This window comes from Bos grunniens, chromosome 13 (assembly GCF_055505025.1).
Source record: "Bos grunniens cultivar Pamir isolate PY7600 chromosome 13, Bosgru_T2T1.0, whole genome shotgun sequence".
Lineage (NCBI taxonomy): Eukaryota > Metazoa > Chordata > Mammalia > Artiodactyla > Bovidae > Bos > Bos grunniens.
Genome location: NC_141177.1, coordinates 1,403,860 through 1,421,885, shown reverse-complemented (window position 1 = coordinate 1,421,885; position 18,026 = coordinate 1,403,860). Strand labels below are relative to the sequence as shown.

At 47.6% G+C, this 18,026-nt stretch overlaps 1 protein-coding gene across 4 annotated transcripts in view; it reads left to right on the top strand.

The window, feature by feature from the left end:
- DOK5 (docking protein 5) overlaps window positions 1-15,070 on the top strand; it is a 151,263-nt gene extending 136,193 nt beyond the window's left edge. For all 4 annotated transcript variants that reach the window (XR_015138567.1, XR_015138568.1, XM_086330797.1 and 1 more), the window contains 2 exons: window positions 4,909-5,029; window positions 14,368-15,070. Coding sequence is in view for 2 of the 4 variants with exons in the window: in XM_086330797.1 (XP_086186923.1) it covers window positions 4,909-5,029; window positions 14,368-14,432 (186 nt within the window). In the remaining 2 variants the exon portion in view is untranslated. The remainder of the gene's footprint in view (window positions 1-4,908; window positions 5,030-14,367) is intronic.
- Window positions 15,071-18,026: the final 2,956 nt, after the last annotated feature.

The window sequence follows — 18,026 nt, the reverse complement described above, 5'->3', positions numbered from 1 at the left end:
CCACCCAGCCTCGGGCGGCCACCGGCACGCTTTCTCTGCATTCGCCTGCCCTGGATGTTGCGTATAAATAGGATCGTGTGCAATGTGGTCTTTCCCAAGTGACTTCTGTCACTGAGCATCATGTTTTCAGCTTCTCCACGTTGTGGAGGGGGCCCCGGTGGCTCAGTGGTAAAGAAGCTACCTTCTGATGCAGGAGTGCGGGAAACACAGGTTCGATCCCTGGGTTGGGAAGATCCCCTGGAGGAGGAAATGGCAACCCACTCCAGTGTTCTTGCCTGGAGAATCCTGTGGACAGGGGAGCCTGGAAGGCTACAGTCCATGGGGTCGAAAAGAGTCGGACACGACTGAACGCGACTGAGCATATGTGCATGTTGTGGCATGTTTCAGGACTTCATCACTTTATTTAGCAGGTCATGATAGCAGCATGCAGGGTCTTCAGTTATGGCATGTGGGATCTAGTTGCCCGACCAAGGATCTAACCTGGCTCCATGCACTGGGAGCTCGGAGTCTTAGCCACTGGACCAGGGTGGTCCCTGACTTCATTCCTTTTTATGGCAGTCATCTCTTTCTCTTTTGTTTGCTTAGATTTATTGTTGTCTCTTTAGGAAGGGATGTTCCATGGGAAAGGAGACTGGGAGGTTTAGACACAAGTGGGGACGTGTCCCGTGTCTTACCTGGAGCACGGCTGGGATGGGAACCCAGGTCTCCTACCCCATAATCCCCCCCGGCCACCCCCAGCGGCACAGAGCCACGTGTGTCCTTGAAACCGCACCAGCTCCATCCGTTGATTGATTATCTCAGGCCACCGAGCAGCATCAGAACTCACTCGGGCTGGGCGGGGAGAGGCCTCCACGTATCCTGCCGTCTAGGGGCAAGTCTGGGGGGTGAAGTCCAGGAAGGTGTGTGTCTGTCACTCACGAAGCCTTGTCCTTCTCCCCTGGCGGGATCGTGAGCCGACACTAGTAGGACGGATAAACATGACGAGCTGGACACCCTGCTTCTGCTCGTCACATGAGCGGCAAAGTACAGAGTGACTCAGTCTTGTCACCACGCTCTCCACAGCCCCGAGAACCACGGTAACATAACCTGGACCTAGAGCTTCAGTAGGAATTCAGCTCCAGGCTGCTTTGCTGGGTTGATTTAAGATTTATTCCCTGCTCCCTGGGCAGGGCTGGGTTCTCTGGCTCATTGATTCCTCCATCCTGTATTTGTTCAGTCTTTGGGGGTCCCAGTCAGGTGTTGGGGATACAGAGATGAAAGATACAATCTCGTGTTCTCGGAGTGCATGGGCTGCAAGAGGAGGCGGGCTGCCATCACAGAAGAGCGAGATGACCACGGTGAGAGCAGGGCTGTGCATGCTCAGGTGGGTCTGACTCTGCGATTCTGTGGACTGTAGCCCGCCAGCCTCCTCTGTTCAGGGATTTCTCAGGCAAGAATACGGAGGGGGCTGCCATTTTCTTCTCCAGGGGATCTTCCTCACCCAGGGATCGAACCTGCGACTCTTGCGTCTCGTGTGTGTCCTGAGTTGGCAGGCAGATTCTTTACCAGTTGAGCCACCGTCTGGTAAGAGTGCCTGGTGTCATTTGTGGAGGAAGAGTGGTCAGGCGGTGGTTCCTGGGCCGCCTTCTGAAGGGCAGACAGCTGTTAGCCAGGTGAGGAGTCGGGTGTCCTCAGGCCTAGGAGTCAGCATTTGCTATAGTGGGGAGTGGGGTGTGGGCACCTGGGTGGGTGGAAATGGCAGGACTCAGCAAGTGGCTTGGGCCCAGCCATTGTGCAGAGGGGTGACGGAGGGGTGCTGAGCTGAAGTCAGAGGGTGGGGCTCCCTGTGGCAGTGAGGCGGGGTGAGGGGGCACCTTCTGACTGGGGCATCATCGCTGACTTCCCAAGTCTTCTCACGCTTCGAGAATTCAGACATTTTTGCAGTGTTAACTAAGAAGGCTTTTCTTAGCACTTTTCTCCAAAGACAATTAAAATGCCCCTTTGATAAAATTAGATGTTCTTTCAAAGGTTTGAGGAAGGAAGAGACCAGGCTTGGTTGATATTCTCTTGACACACGGCATTGGTGCCATTTTATTTTTGTTCCTAAGTAAGCGTTCTAAAAATACAATCAGACCATGCTGGGCTGCAGAAGTATGTTCACAGTGAAGTAGCGAGTAATTTGAAGTGATGGCTGCTTCCCAAATATTTTCTTTGTATTAAAAATATTACTATCTTAACTATAATCCCTTTCTATTAAGAAAAGCAAATAATCGGTGCCTGAATATTCAGTTCTTTTCCTCTCTTTATTTTCTTGTACTCCATGTTCATGAGGTTGAACGTCACCGCATGTCGCTGCTAAATAGGTTTTTTTTTTTTTGGTTGGTTTTTGTTTTTGCTGCTAAACTTTGAGACTTTCATTTCTGCAGAAGCAGGAAAACAGCCCCAGAACTTTTCTACTAGCCTTTGTTTTCAACTTTTTAACCCTTTTGATTTAATTGGACATGTTTAGGGAAAATATTTCCCCACAAAATCTAGTGCTGTGTAATTACTTGGACACATTTAAGTAATTGTGCTACTATGGTAAAGAGAGAATTCAATCCATCACGTGTAAAATAGAGGATATGTAAATTAAAATAGTCTTTGGAAAGATGGTTATAATCTTCTTTTAGAGTCAGTCTCATTGGGCTTCCCTTTGGTAAAGAATCTGCCTGCAATGCAGGAGACCTGGGTTTGATTCCTGGGTTGGGAAGACCCCCTGGAGAAGGAAATGGCAACCCACTCCAGTATTCCTGCCTAGAGAATCCCATGGACAGAAGAGCCTGGCAGGCTACTGTCCATGGGGTCACAAGAGCCGGACACGACTTAGCGACTAAACCACCATATCAACTCCAACGAGTTTTGGATTCCAGGGTGTGAAGTCTCGTATTATTTGGCTTTATTGAGGGAACGTACAGATATTATGCCTGAGACTACTATGTTAATGAGATGTATAGAGTGGGGAGTTTAAAAGGAACCTTTTGGAGGGCACTGCAGTTTATACTCATCATCACAACGTCCTTCCTTTTCGCTGTGCCTGGTTTGTTAGGCAAGTGCTAAGCAGGCATCATCTCACTGAATCCAAGTGGATAAATTTAATACCAGCTTTTCTCAGATGAGCAATTAAGGTGGCATCCCACTAGACAGAATGGTCTGCGATTCGCTCTTCCGTAATGGCACAGTATGGCAGTGTTTCCTTCTCAGTTGACGTAAATCTGCCGTCCTCTGATTTGCGGTTGCCAAGCACTCCAGCGTGTCCGCAGTTAGCCAGGCCCTGAGACTTGGGGGCTTACGTTGCCCCTAGTTTTCCTGAGTGCAGACTGTCTCCTAACGCCCATCCTTGTCTAAACCCATTTCTGGACACGTTTTTATCAGACTGGGGTGGGTCATTTGATATGCAAGCCGCTCTGGGACATCAGAGTCACCTCTGTGGTACGACACAGTAAAAGCATGTCATGTTTGTGCCAGATCAGGGCTCGGGCCGGGGGCACTGGGCAGCTGCCTCAGATCACACCCCACCCTCTCTTCCTCCTGCGTCGTCCCTGTGTGCCTCTAGTCCCTTCCTGCTCGTCCTGCTAAGCTGTCTTCTCTCGGAATCGTCCCCCAGTGTGGTTGGACAGACGACCTACTCCTCCCCGAGGACGTGGAGCCTCACACTGTATCTTTTAGGATGGGTCCTCTTAGATACTTGGAGCCAAAAGCCACAGCTTCCTCTTCCCCTCAGTATCTGGAAGGGGATCAGGCACTTGTGGGAGCAGACAGAGGTTTTCTTCTGCTGGTATGGTGTGAGTGCTCAGCTGTGTCCGACTCTGCCGCCCCATGGACTGTGGCCCTCTGGGCTCCTCTGTCAGTGGGATTCTTCAGGCAAGGATGCTGGAACAGGTTGCCATTTCCTTCTCCAGGGGTCTTCCTGACCCAGAGATGGAACCCGGGTCTCCTGCATCTCCGGGATTGGCTGGATTCTTGACCATTAGCGCCACCTGGGAAGGCCCATGCTAGTGCTAAAACCCAGCTCATATCAGCTTAGACTAAGACGAAATGGGCTGGTGTAAGTGAGAGCTCTCGGCCTAGCCTCTGGGTTCAGGTAGGAACCAAGGCCTCAGTGGAGCTTGTCAGGACTCTCCCTGGCTTTCTTCCTCAGAGTAGTGTCCACTGACTGCCTTGTTCTTTCTTACTGTGCCAGGATAGACCCCAGGCCCATCTCCTGTCCCCCCATCAGCTCCCTACATTGATGAGAAAGCTCCCACATTCAACTCCAGAAGTACGTCCTGCGTACTTACCACCTCAGGACATGATCTGGACCCTGGGGTTCAGCAATGACCGAAGCAGGCAAAACACCCTTAACTTACCTCTCCTGATTCTTCCACAAAAGTTCTAATGAATGTCCCCAGGGATTGTGTCTTACTGGCCTGACTCAGGTCCCTGGGCCACCCCTGAATCCGTAGTGGGGTCCACCCACCGTGATAGGTGGGTTGAGCTGAGTCGCTGGAAGTTCCGGCCCGGAAAATGATACCCTGTTGCCAACGTGTGAAGAACGGGCGCTGCCAAGTCAGCAAAGACAGACGTGCTCCCCCACGGGCCAGCCCACTGGCTCTGGATGGCCGACTCCGCGGCCCTCGATCTCCCCGGGTGGATCTCCCTGGGTGGATCTCCCAGGTGGGGTCCCCCCGGGTGGATCTCCCTGAGTGGATCTCCCTGGGTGGATCTCCCCGGGCGGATCTCCCTGGGCGGGGCTTCCCAGGTGGATCTCTCCGAGTGCATCTCCCTGGGTGGGGCTCCGCGGGTGGGGCTCCCCCGGGTGGATCTCCCCTGGTGGATCTCCTCGGCGGGGGCTCCCCGGGTCAGCCCTCGCAGCCCTGGGTTGCTGACTTGTGCTCTGTTCCTCTGTCGCAGCTCCAGGTGAAGATGAGCGAGCGGGCCGCCTCGCTGAGCACCATGGTGCCTCTGCCTCGCAGCGCCTACTGGCAGCACATTACCCGGCAGCACAGCACGGGGCAGCTGTACCGCCTGCAAGGTGAGCGGGGCGGGGCGGAGGGCAGGGTGCTGGAGCGGAGGGCGTGGCTCCGCGGGGCTCTGGGGCGGGGCGCAGCGGGGGAGGGGCGGGGGGCGTGGCTCCGGGGCGTGGCTCCGGGGCGGGGGGCTCCGGGGCGGGGCTCCGGGGCGGGGGGCTCCGGGGCGGGGCGCAACGGAGGCCAGAGTCCTCCCGGATGCTGCGTCCTTCCCCGCAGGTTAGTCCCCTTTCCCCCAGAGCCCAGTGTTTCTGAGGCAGGGGCCTCGGGCTCCATTCCAAGTCAGGGCCCTGAGACCCCGCCTGTCTTGTGGGGAGGACAAAAACGAAACATCCTCAGGGCAATCTGGACAGAGGAAATGTCACATGAAGGAGACCCTCATTTTACAATTATTTTAACTAACCTAACTCCCTTTCAAAACAAGTAGGCGCTCATCAGAAATGCCCGAAGACTAAAGGTCTTACCAGGGCCCTGACGGGGTAGTCATATTTTTTAAAATCTTAAGTTTAGAGCAGATGTGTTAGATGCTGTTGACATATGGTTTGTGTGCTCCTTGGGTTATATAGCTACCTCTGACAATGTCTGCATCTGTTTACAACAAAGAAAACAACTCTGTTTCCTAGCATATAGACACAACTTCTTCAACCATAACAACAAAAAAATGCAAATTTACCTGCATGCAAAAAGCCCGTATTACGGTTGAAAAACAGTACATAGCTGAAAGAGTCTGGTATCATCACCAAGGACTGCTGCTGCTGCTAAGTTGCTTCAGTGTCTGACTCTGTGCGACCCCATAGACGGCAGCCCACCAGGCTCCTCCGTCCCCGGGATTCTCCAGGCAAGAACACTGGAGTGGGTTGCCATTTCCTTCTCCAGGAATTAACTATAGGAACTTATAATTACTAGAGGCCCTTATTGAATATAACTGGCCTAGAACCCAACAATTCTCTGCCAACACAGGCCTTAGTTGACTTAGGAAGCACAGAAATCAGTCAATTTCCTGGTCTCCATGTGTTGCCACACTGGTGCAGAACTCTCTTAGAAGCTAACTGCTACACTGACCTGGACAGCATCTGAATTATAGCAGACTTCTGCTTCCCCAAATTGTTTTTGCCCATGTTTTCAGACTATCTTCTTTGCTTTTTCACATTTCTCCAATTACTGAAAATAAGATTCACAAGTTACACCGTGCTCTATCAGGCCTTACAGACCTAAATAAACATCCCCATCACTTTTGACAAGGCCTTCTCCCAGTTCCCTTACTGTCACAGAAATGGTTCTCACCACTGGTACAGACTTATTTCCCCCACTGAGAATTTCTCTCAGTATTCTTTATGGCTTAGTTCAAGTTCACCATTCCATAAAATTTCTAGGGACTACACCAATTTCTAGGGACTACATCACCAAGGACTACTGACCCACTAATTCCAGAAAAACAGTGGTGATAATGTTACCTCTAGACACGGAGCAGAACAACACAAAACATCACCATGAAGGAGGAAAATCACCTTAGAGAAGTTTGCTTTTTTATCAAATATAGCAAGCCACAAACCAAACGGCTCATCAGAATCGGACTTGGGGTTATTTGATAAGCCTTTATATTTCAGTTCAGTTTATATTTAAGTTTGTTATTTATTATTTTTATAACCCAACACTCAACAGTAATGAGATTCAGGCAGATTTTGGATATATATTAGCTTCCCTGGTGGCTCAGAGGGTAAAGCATCTGCCTGCAATGCAGGAGACCCGGGTTCGATCCCTGGGTCAGGAAAATCCCCTGGAGAAGGAAATGGCAACCCCTCCAGTTTTCTTACCTGGAGGATCCCACGGATGGAGCAGCCTGGTGGGCTACAGTCCACGGGTAGCAAACTGAGCGACTTCACTTTCCCTTTTGGTTCCAGACCATCCCAATAAAGAGAATATTGTGATAAAGCGAGTCACACAAATTTTTTTTGGCTTCCCAGTGCATATTAAAGTTATGTTTACACTAGCCTATGGTCTATTAAGTGTGCAACAGTTGTATGTCTAAAAAGATATACATACTTTAATTCAAAAACACTTTGTTGCTAAAAAATGCTAATGATCATGTAAGCCTTCGGTGGGTCGTAGTAGTAACATCAAACATCACCAATCACAGGTCATCAAAGCAAGTATAATAATAATGAACAAGCTGGAGATATTTCAAGAATTACTCAAATGCGATACAAAGACACGAAGTAAGCAGGTGCTGTTGGAGAAACGGTACCAACAGGTTCACTCAGCATAGGATCGCCGCAGATCTGCCGTTTAAAAAATACATAGGGACTTCCCTGTCCATCCAGTGGTTAGGAACCTGCACTGCCTCCACGGTAGGGGGCGTGGGTTCGATCCCTGGTTGGGGAACTGGGATCCCGAATGCTGCATGATGAGGCCCTAAAATACTCAATCAAAAAGAAATTTTAAAAAGTTAACAAAAGTGCAAATCTGTAAGCATAATGCAGTGAAGCAGAAAATGAGGTCTGTGTGCATCGCTGTAGAAGTAAGTCCAAGTTTATTGGTACAGATTTTACAAATGAGCACAGTAGTAGTGCTTGCAGGACAGTAATTTAAAGATAGCGATTGCTTAGTTTCTGATGAAATAAATTCCAGTGATAATAAGAAAAAAAAAAGCCATGGAATCCCTGCAGAGATGATGGGTTATCAAGCTTTGTGACTGGTAATTGTATAGGGTTTTGAAGGTGATTGTGTTCTAGGATTGAAGATGATAATTAAAACTATGATTGTTTGTTACATAGTATAACCTTCATTGAACCTAAGCTCCCAATAGAATTCTTACATTTTTCCTGTTTTGACTGCATGCTAATACTCAATGAAATATCCTATTATCTTAGTATATTTCTGTGCACGAGAATGGCATTATAATTGCTTCAGTGATTTTTTTTTCTATGTTTTGTATCAATTATTTCATCAAATTGTTTGTTTTCACATACTTTTGTTACCTGTGTAGGAATTAATGTAAATGTGTTTTATTTTGATACTCAGTTTGTAACCAATGTTTCCGAGATAGTACCTCATCAGCAACTTCTATGTAGATTTGTCTATATTTGTCTTATCTTGGGATTGCTTCTTAGTCACCAGTATTCATTGAGATACAGTGCTAATATGTGCTGTGTATGTATTGAATAGCTTGGAAACTCAATTTACCACTAAATTTGATAGATTTTTAAAAAATGTTCAGACTACATAAAATTATCTCACGTCTCAGGGGTGGCCATTCACACGACGAATAAATGGAAAATGTTCATCTGTCCCGCCTATGAGGCTTCCGGTGGCTCAGCGGTAGAGGCCGCCTGCAACGCAGGAGACACGGGTTCCACCCCCGGGTTGGGAGGATCCCTGGAGGAGGAAATGGCGACCCACTCGAGCGTTCTTGTTGAGAAGTCCGTGGACAGAGGAGCCTGGCGGGCTATAGTCCTTGCGGTTTTAAAGAGACAGACAGGACTGAGCAGCTGAGCAGGCTCACACGCATTCCACCTGTCCCACCTGCCTTTATTCCTCCCTTCTTCCCACCCCCAGAAAAAAAGGAAATTGAGAAAATGAGTAACATCGTGGCCCTGTGTGTGTCCCACGATGAGCTTACACAGCGCCTCGTATCTTGTTTTGCTGGTATCCGTGAGTTGTAATTCCTCTGGCCAACTCACCTCCCCTAATGTATTTCAGATTGATTTTTGTCTGACGGATCCAGTGGCTAACCTTGGAAATCATGCAGAACTTTATGAGGGAATTTATCCAAGAGGTTTGAGAAATGTTTTCCTCTCCAAATTTGGTGCTAGATCGCCCCCTACTGGTTGACGCTTGGATTTACCGCTTTATTATTCTGTCGGTGAGGAGAGGAGCGTGCGGGGTCTGACACGCCCGCGTACCCTAAGATGTGTTCATCCATCTTCGCTGCTTCCTCCACCCCATTTTACAGTTTCAAAACTAAATTCTCTTCTCTGCTTAGGCATTTACAGAATTAACATGTGAGCTTCATCTTGAGAATTGGGAAAAAATACATGAAATAGAAGCACTCAGCCATATGTTGAGCCCCGTGTTCACAGGCTTCTTCTAAGAATTCATTGTATAAAATGAGTTGCCATTTCCCAGTTGTCTTCTATATTGTCCTGACCCTGGTTGATGCCACCCTCCTCCAAAAAAGTACTGCTGCTGCTGCTGCTAAGTCACTTCAGTGTCCGACTCTGTGGATTCTCTAGGCAAGAACACTGGAGTGGGTTGCCATTTCCTTCTCCAGTGCATGAAAGTGAAAAGTGAAAGTTAAGTCACTCAGTCTAGAGTCCAATAATTGGGGGCAAAATCAGTCTTTTAGTCGCTCAGCCGTGTCCAACTCTTTGTGACCCCACGGACTGCAGCACGCCAGGCCTCTCTGTCCATCACCAAACTCCCGGAGTTTGCTCAAACTCATGTCTATTGAGTCAGTGATGCCATCCAACCATCTCATCCTCTGTCGTCCCCTTCTCCTCCCATCGTCCATCTTTCCCAGCATCAGGGTCTTTTCCAGTGAGTCAGTTCTTCCCATCAGGTGGCCAAAGTATTGGAGCTTCAGCTTCAGCATCAGTCTTTCCAATGAATACTCAGGATTGATTTCCTTTAGGATGGACTGGTTTGTGCTACATGTTAAATTCTTTAGGAAATTCAGAGAGCAAATCAATATTTTCAAGACTCTGAGATGTCCTGCAGTAAAAAATAAATCTGTTTAATCTTGGTTAAGCCAGGGCTCTGTAAAGGTGAACATGCAGTCTTCTCTCTCCTTTTTTTTTTTTATATAAACTGACATTAATATACAACTAGTAAAGTGCCAGATTTGTTCCTTTCAAGGGAGATAGGACATACTCACTGCATATCTTTATAAAAGCTACTGTTTCTTGAGGACCCACTGTGTTCCTGTCTACACTAGGAACCTAACGTCGTGGTGGTGGTTTAGTCGTGTCTGATTCTTCTTCGACCACAGGAACTATAGTCCGCCAGGCTCCTCTGTCCCTGGGGTTTCCCAGGCAAGAACACTGGAGTGGGTTGTGTTCCCTTCTCCAGGGGACCTTCCTGACCAGGGACTGAACCTGGGTCCCCTGTGCGACAGCAGTGTTTGTACTGCAGGGGGTCTCCTGCATTGCAGGCAGACTCGTTACCGACTGAGCCACTAGGAAAGCCAGAATGTAATATACGTGATCTCATAGACTGCAAAGCGGCCGCCTGGGAGTATTTTATTCCCCTGAGCGGCTAAGACACAGAATTTGAAGTTAGTAATGTGTCCAGGATCACCTGTGCCGTGGAGCTGAGGCTTTCGTCTCCATTCATTCATTGTTTGATAAATGTTAGTTGAGCATCTGTTTTATGCTGAGCATTATGCTAGGTGATGGAGCCACAGTGGGGCTACTACACAGGCTTGTTTCTGCCTCCTACAGGTTATAGTCGGAAGGAGAGCCACAGCCAACAATTACACATGCATATTTAATTTCAAATTTGGTCCGTGTCATATTGAAAAGAAAATGTTTGTAGTAGAGAATGGTAAAGCAGAGTTGTAGCCAGTTTGGGGAGGAGGGTCACAAAGAGACTTCTTTAGAGGGGCTGCACCATTTACCCCAAGACCTGGAATCTGAAAAGAGGAGTCCTATTGAGCATTATCCACAGAGAAATCAACATATGCAAAGGCCCTGGTGCAGAAGGAGCTCAGATTTTCAAAGAACAGAAAGGAAGCGGTGTGACTGGTGCATAAAGGCTTTTAGGAGAGAGCCGGGTGTGTCCAGCTTCTTGGCAATGTTCTTCTTAAACTCCCTCATCTCCTTCTTTAAGTTAACATGTTAGGAATTTTGCCCTTAATCCTAAGGCGCTCCATTTCTCAATATGCTTAGAACCCTTCTGTAGAAATTGCCTCTGAAGAGAGCGTCCCTTGTTTCAAAGCAAAAATGAGAAAAACATAGGCACTTATATCATTGATCCAGCGTGATGTGATTTTGGATATTCGTGGGAAATCAAGGAGCCGCATCAGATGTCTGTGCCACTCTACGGGCGTCTCCCTTCTCGCCTTTCCTGGCTCACCTGGCAGCAGGTGGAGTTGGCCAGAGACTCCATTTCAGTGAAGGCAGAACTGAGACCCTTGGAGGTCAGTAGTCACCGAGATCACATGGCCAGCGGGTGGACGGACTGACACTAGAACTCCAGGGTTCTGACTCCGGGTTTAGGGTCTTTCTTTCATGTATATGCTTGCCTTTGGGTGGAAATTTTGCCACCGCGGCTGTTTTCAAACTGAATACCATGTGATGGAAATAACTCCTCCAGAGGGTTGGTTCCAGGTCGTGCAATTTACATTTTTATCCTAAGGAGGGTAGATTTTTTGAGCAAGTGGTTACTTTGGAGGGCTTAACCTTGGGTTTTCTTTCTTTTTAAATATTTATCTTTTATTGAAGTATAGTTGGTTTATAATGCTGTTTTAATTTCTGCTGTACAGCAAAGTGATCCAGTTATGCATATATATGTATACATTCAGTTATACACATATATGTATACATTCAGTTATACACACACACACACACACACACACATATGTGTGTGTGCTAAGTCACTTCAGTTGTCTCCGACTCTTTGCAACCCCATGGACTGCAGCTCACCAGACTCCTCTGTCCGTGGGATTCTCTAGGCAAGAGTACTGGAGTGGGTCGCCATGCCCTCCTCCAGGGGATCGTCCCGACCCAGGGATCGAGCCCAGGTCTCTGTCTCCTGCATTTGCAGGCAGGTTCCTTTACCCCTGGCGCCTGTGCCTGCGTTTTATACTCTTTTCCATTATCTATCACAGGGCATCGACTGTAGCCCCCTGTGCTGTAAGCAGGGCCTTGTCTGTCCCTCCTGGATAGAACAGTTGCCTCTGCTCGTCCCGAACTCCCATCCATCTGTCCCCCAGCCCCTACCCCTTGACAACCACCATCTGTTCTCTATAATGTTGGTTTTTCAGTATTAATTCTAATACAGCTACGTACATTGTGTGTGCATCTAGTAAGAGAGAAGTAGATTAAGGTCTGAGCAAATTAGAATAGAATGATGACAGATAAACCTGGGTCTCACACTCGCATGTCTGTAGGGGCCACGAGGACCAGCCAGTGTGGCGCGGTGGGCTCCCTGGTGAACATGGCGGGGAGAGCGCAGGCCATGGGCCTGGCCTTCCCCAGTGTGCAATGTCGACAAGGAATGCCGCGTGCTCTGTGCCCCGTGCAGGCCAGAGAACAGGCACAGAGAGGGCCCACAGGCCAGCACCAGCTTGTGACCTCTGTGTGTGACCTTTGCACGCGTTTGTGTGCATTGGAAGGAGAATTGAATTCATGTGTAAAATGATTGGGAAACTGGAAGGAATGATCTCTAGTGATTGGGATATTTTACTATTCGAACTTCTCTAATAGTCACCGCTATATGTACCAGTGACTGTATGATACATATATAGTTTTCTTATGGTTCAGATTTGAGGCTTGTAAATATCTGAATCCACGATTTCTTATGTCAGAAAGGGACTAGACTGGGCCGTGATGGAGCCCAGGGCTGTTGGGATAAGGAGATGCGCTTAGGGCGTAGGGCCAGCGCCACCATGAGCCTTCCTGCTCCGTCCAGCGTTCTGAGCGCGCGTTGGTGGGGCGGGCATGCTCTGCTTAGCCGGTTAGACTGGCTTGATCTACATGTTTGGCTCCAGGAAGTCTGAACTGTAGTGTAGATTTTTCTTTGTTCACTTCTGAGGGCTCTTCACCTGATCTGCATTGTAAATTCCTTTGCGTGTGGTAACCCTTAGTCGCTTAATGCAACGAGCCCACTGACCGGAAAAGACCCTGATGCTGGGAAAGACTGGCAGGAGGAGAAGGGGCGACAGGGGATGAGGTGGTTGGATGGCATCACTGATGCAATGGACTTGAATGTGAGTGAATTCCGCAAGATAGTGAAGGACCGCGGAGCCTGGCAGGCACAGTTCACGGAGTCCTGGAGTCAGCCTTAGCGACTGGACCGCAACAGCCCTTAGCCAGCAGATGGCAGTAGAGCACCTCTTGTGTTTATCAAACCACGCGCTCCGGCCGCAGGAAACGGCCAGCTGGCCTCCTGGGCAATCCAGCTGCTGTCTGTTTTTGTTCACAAGCTTTCATGGGAACATTCACGCCCATTCCTTACAGATTAACTGGTTGCTATTGAGCTGCAGGCAGTGGAGTTAAGTAGTCGCTACGAGACCATACACTCCGCAGAACCTAAAGTACTTCACATCTGCCCTTTTATCAAGTTCGCCAGCCCCTGTCCGGTGTCACAAAGGAGACTCGCAGTGGCCTCGTGTGACTTCTTCCTGACCTGGCCTTCCTGACACCTTCATTGCCCTTGGTTTGGAACTTAAACCTGAAATAATAAAGGCTGTGTGGCTTTTAAGAGGTCCTCCTTTACCGCAGGATTGCCTAGGAATAAATACAATATTGTCTTATTTCTGACCTGGTTTCCAAACGGTGTTCTCGCCAACCAAAAGATTCCCCAGTCTTTTGATTGTATCTCGTTTTCCCTAAATCTGTTGGGTGTAGGAGTTGGTTGATGAAATATCGAGGAGGCGGTTGCCCCTCGTTGCTCCTGGTTTGATCCCATTGCTGTTGTTTGGTCGCTAGGTTGTCACCACCTCTTTGCAACCCCTTAGAACGTAACTGGCCAGGCTCCTCTGTCCCTGGGATTTCCCAGGCAAGATTCCTGGACAGGGCTTCCATTTCCTTCTCCAGGGGATCTTCCCGACCCAGGCATGGGACCCGTGTCCCCTGCATTGGCAGGAGGGCCCTTTACCACCGAGCCACCTGGGGAGCCTGGTTCGCACACAGCCAGTGCAAAGGCCTGGAGAAGGCGATGGTGCCCGCTCCAGTGCTCTCGCCTGGAAAACCCCATGGACAGAGGAGCCTGGTGGGCTGCAGTCCATGGGGACATAAAGAGTCGGACATGACTGAGCGACTTCACTTCCCCTTTTCACTTCCATGCATTGGAGAAGGAAATGGCAACCCACTCCAGTGTTCTCGCCTGGAGAATCCCAGGGACGGGGGAGCCTGGTGGGCTGCCGTCTCTGGGGTCGCAGAGAGTCGGACACGACTGAAGTGACTCAGCAGCGGCAGCAGCAGTGCAAAGGCCACACGCAAGTGATGTGTTAAGCACCCCGTCTTTCACTGTGGTTTCACTCTCCTTTGCATATCCTTGGGAGTAGCCTCTGGGGGAAAAGCGTTCTGTATCCTACGTTATTTATGTCTGTTATACAGAAACTTGCGATGAGCTAACCTGGTTGTGGTTGCAACTGCTGATTTTAAAATCTCTTTTGGAAAAGGTGTCACCAGCCCTCTGAAGCTTCATCGAACAGAGACTTTTCCCACCTACCCATCTGAGCACTGACGGGCCTGGCGTGAGCCGTGTCAGCCGCAGACCCACCCGGATGGGCAGAGGGCGCCCGGGGAAACGTGCCGGCAAGCAGCTCCGCGTCCTGCCTACCTGTGTGGTCCCTGGGACACTCTGCAATACTCTTTTTCTTTTTTCCCCTTTTCTTTCTTTAAAAAAAAAAAATTAGCATACTTGAAACCTGCTCTATAGGTATCGACTTTGTGTTCCCCCTTTGATGGCTGTGGTTTTCTATTGTAGATACCGTGTGCCCTGCACCTCCCTGAATTTACCCTTTTGCGGATTCTTGTGATTTATTTTCCTTCTGAGTGTTTCAATTGTTTGACAGTACTGACAATAAAACGGCTCTTAATTATTTGTTATTTGTTTATACCATATTCCTCAGTTATTAATATTATGGTTCTGCTTAACTATGGGCCATCGTATTTTATTATATCCCCACTTGGTTCAATCAGTGCTTGGACTCAGTGTGACCTGTTACATTAAGAAGTCACCTTTCCCAGCACCCTTTATATTATTTACCAGGGTCACAATTTCTTACACCATCTCCCCTCTCCCTCCCTTTTAAGAAAGCTTTTATTTTCTTCCATGTACCTTCCAAAAACGTTTTAAAATAAAAGATCATTCTTCACCCATATGGTCTTGGGTTTCTGGCTACATGGGTTTCTCTGTGTCTCCAGTGTTTCTGAAGGTGTGTGAATATCTTCAGTGTGAACCCTGAGCATTGCATTTGATAGTATCCAACCATGTGTGTGTTTCTTCACTCCTTCATTCAGCTGCCTGTGCTGAGCATCTGCTCTTCCCAGGACCTCGTGATGCAGAGGGGCATGACAAGGAAATAAGGGCATAACTCTAATACAGCGTGGCATCTGCTAAATGGGCCTCAGAAGTGATGGCCTCTAAAGAGACGGTCAGTCTGTTCCCTAGGCTTTCCCACTGGGAAAATGCCAGATGGGAATTGAGTCTTGTGAGCTTCTGAGGTTACAATTGCTATAAAGCTGTATAAGGGATGGGGTCTGTCTTGGTCTCAACTCGATTCTCAGTAGCGTTGCCAGGTAAAATATGGGATCTAGTTAAATTTGAATTTCAGATACACAGTGAATAATTTTTTAGCATACGTGTATTGCATGGGATGTGACTATACTTAAAAATGCCCGTTGTCTGTCTTAGATTAAAACTTGACTGGGTGGTCTCTATTTTTCCTTACTAAATTTGGCAATCTTATTTCCCAGACCCTAGAACATAGCTCATGCTTGAGAAATATACGTTGAACCTATGGATAGAGGAATAAACCCTGATCCTTGGGATGGAATTCTTTCTGCAACGGGAAGCAAATTAACATTGATTTGCATATGTTCTCAGTGCCAGGCACGGGGCTCGATCCTTCCAAAATGATTATTTTCACTAAGGAGAAAAAAAAGTGTTTTTGCTAAGTCCCAAGAATGCTCCTTCCAAAAAGTGCATAATTTCCTAAAATGGAGATTGACCAATGAAACCCCAAAGGTCTTGCTGAAATCCCGCCTTGATCTGAGGTGGTTGGGGTTTCCAAGGATGCTGCTGGTTGGGATGTGTTTTTCTCAGGGGTGGAGAAACCTGGAGGAGGGGGTTAAGCTCAGCTGAGAATGAATTAGTGGCTTAGGGACACAGAAGTGATTTCGCGCTGATGGCTTTGCTGGGACACACTTGTGTTTCGTGTCCTCTTCCCATCCTTCTGGTTCATCCTGTTCTCCCAGGCGTATTTCTGTTCATCTTTTAAAAATTTGGTTTGCCACACACGTTTGATAGTTCACTCACTGTTCATTTTTCCTGACTCTATCTGGCTCTTATGTATTTTTTTTTTCCTTGTTGAAAACTATCTCATAAGAGGTTCTCCCTGATTCCCAGGGCCTTGGCAGCCAGCATGGGGGATTAAGTTAAAGAAGTAGATAAAGGAAATGGAATTAAGGAAATAATTATAATTTTAATGAAGTCAGGATTGCTGAAGCAAGTCTACAGCTAATGAGTGTGTGAAGAAATGTTGCTGAATGTAGTTAACTATAAGCCAGAGACTCTTTCAGGACTTTTCAAAAAAGAAACATATTGACAAAAAGGAGTTAGAGTTCTATTAGAGTCTCCTAACAGCTTCTACTTATTGTCTCTGCTATTCTTAGACCTTTACTTGTGTTATCTTACTTAATTCAATCCTCAACAGCTCCATGAGGTAAGTATAATTATTGTTCCTGTTTAACAGATGAGAAACTGATCCTAAGGAGTTTAAATAATCTAAAAATATGCCTAAGATCTCTTAGCTCTGTTAAAAGATAAACCGAGGCAGATTAAAAGAGTTTATTTGAGGGACTTAGCCGGTGATCCAATAGTTAAGACTCCTGGCTCCCACTGCATGGGGTGTAGGTTCCAACCCTCATCAGGGAACTAAGATCCACATGCCCATGGCATGGCTTAAAAAAAAAAAGTTTATTTGAGTATCCGTCTCTTGGGATTGGGCAACATCAAACCAAAGATGGTTAGAAGAGCTGCACAGACAAGCTGGTGGGGTGGGGTGGGGGTGCAGTTTTTATAGAGAATACTTGGAGGCAAAGCAAGGAAGCACTTGACTGCCTGTGGCTGAAGCGGTTGCCTTATCTGGGAAAGACTAGTTGGCTGTTTGTGATGGCTTGTTCCTAAGTTTCATTTTCTTGAATTCTAGCGCATTGACTCTGGCTTAGGTTTTTGCTTTGCTCCAGTAGGCCACCCGGGACCACCCCAGTCTAACGGCCTTCCTGTTTGATTATGTCAACAGCTACTAAATGACAGACACATTTGAACCCGGGCAGTCTGATTCACGAGACTGTGTAAATTGTGTATCCCTTACCCATGCTGCTTTGGAGGGCAGCAAATATTTTCTTTAAAGGGCCGGAATATAGATATTCTAGGCTTTCTGGGTCATATGGTGTCTCTGTTCCTCCTGTATTGCAGAAAAAGCCGCAGACCGTGATCCTCAATGGAGAGGCATGGCCATGTGCCAGTAAAACTGTTTACAGAATCAAGTGACTGGCTGGAGTCACCCCACTGTAAGAACCCCCAGGACTGTCTTTTATCAGTTTCAGGGTTTTTGGTAGACAACATGAGAGATTTAAACACATTAATCTCTGACCTTAAATAAGAGAAATAGTGATTCGAAGTTATTTTGAAATTTCTTTTTCTAATCCTTAACCTGCTTGGTGAACACCCGAGTGTGAGAAGGGGTAACATTTCAGAGCTGTGCTGGATTTGTACGTAATCCAAACTGAATTCTTAAGTGCTTCCACCAACGTTGCAAATCAACTGAAATCTAAAGATTAAACTGCATAGTTTTACTTAGAGTTGTTTCTGTTTTAATTGTATGATGAGAAAAGTGACTTTTCTTTTTTTTGGCAGACGTATGATGGGGGTGGAGGTAAATTTTGTCTTCCCTTTTGCATGCTTATTTTATCCAGGGCTAAAAAAAGACCTTTGGGGCTTCCCTGGTGGCTCTGATGGTAAAGGATCTACCTGCAATGCAGGAGATTCTTCTGTCTTTGGGTCAGAAAGATTCCCTGGAGGAGGAAAGGGTTTCCCACTCTAGTAGTCTTG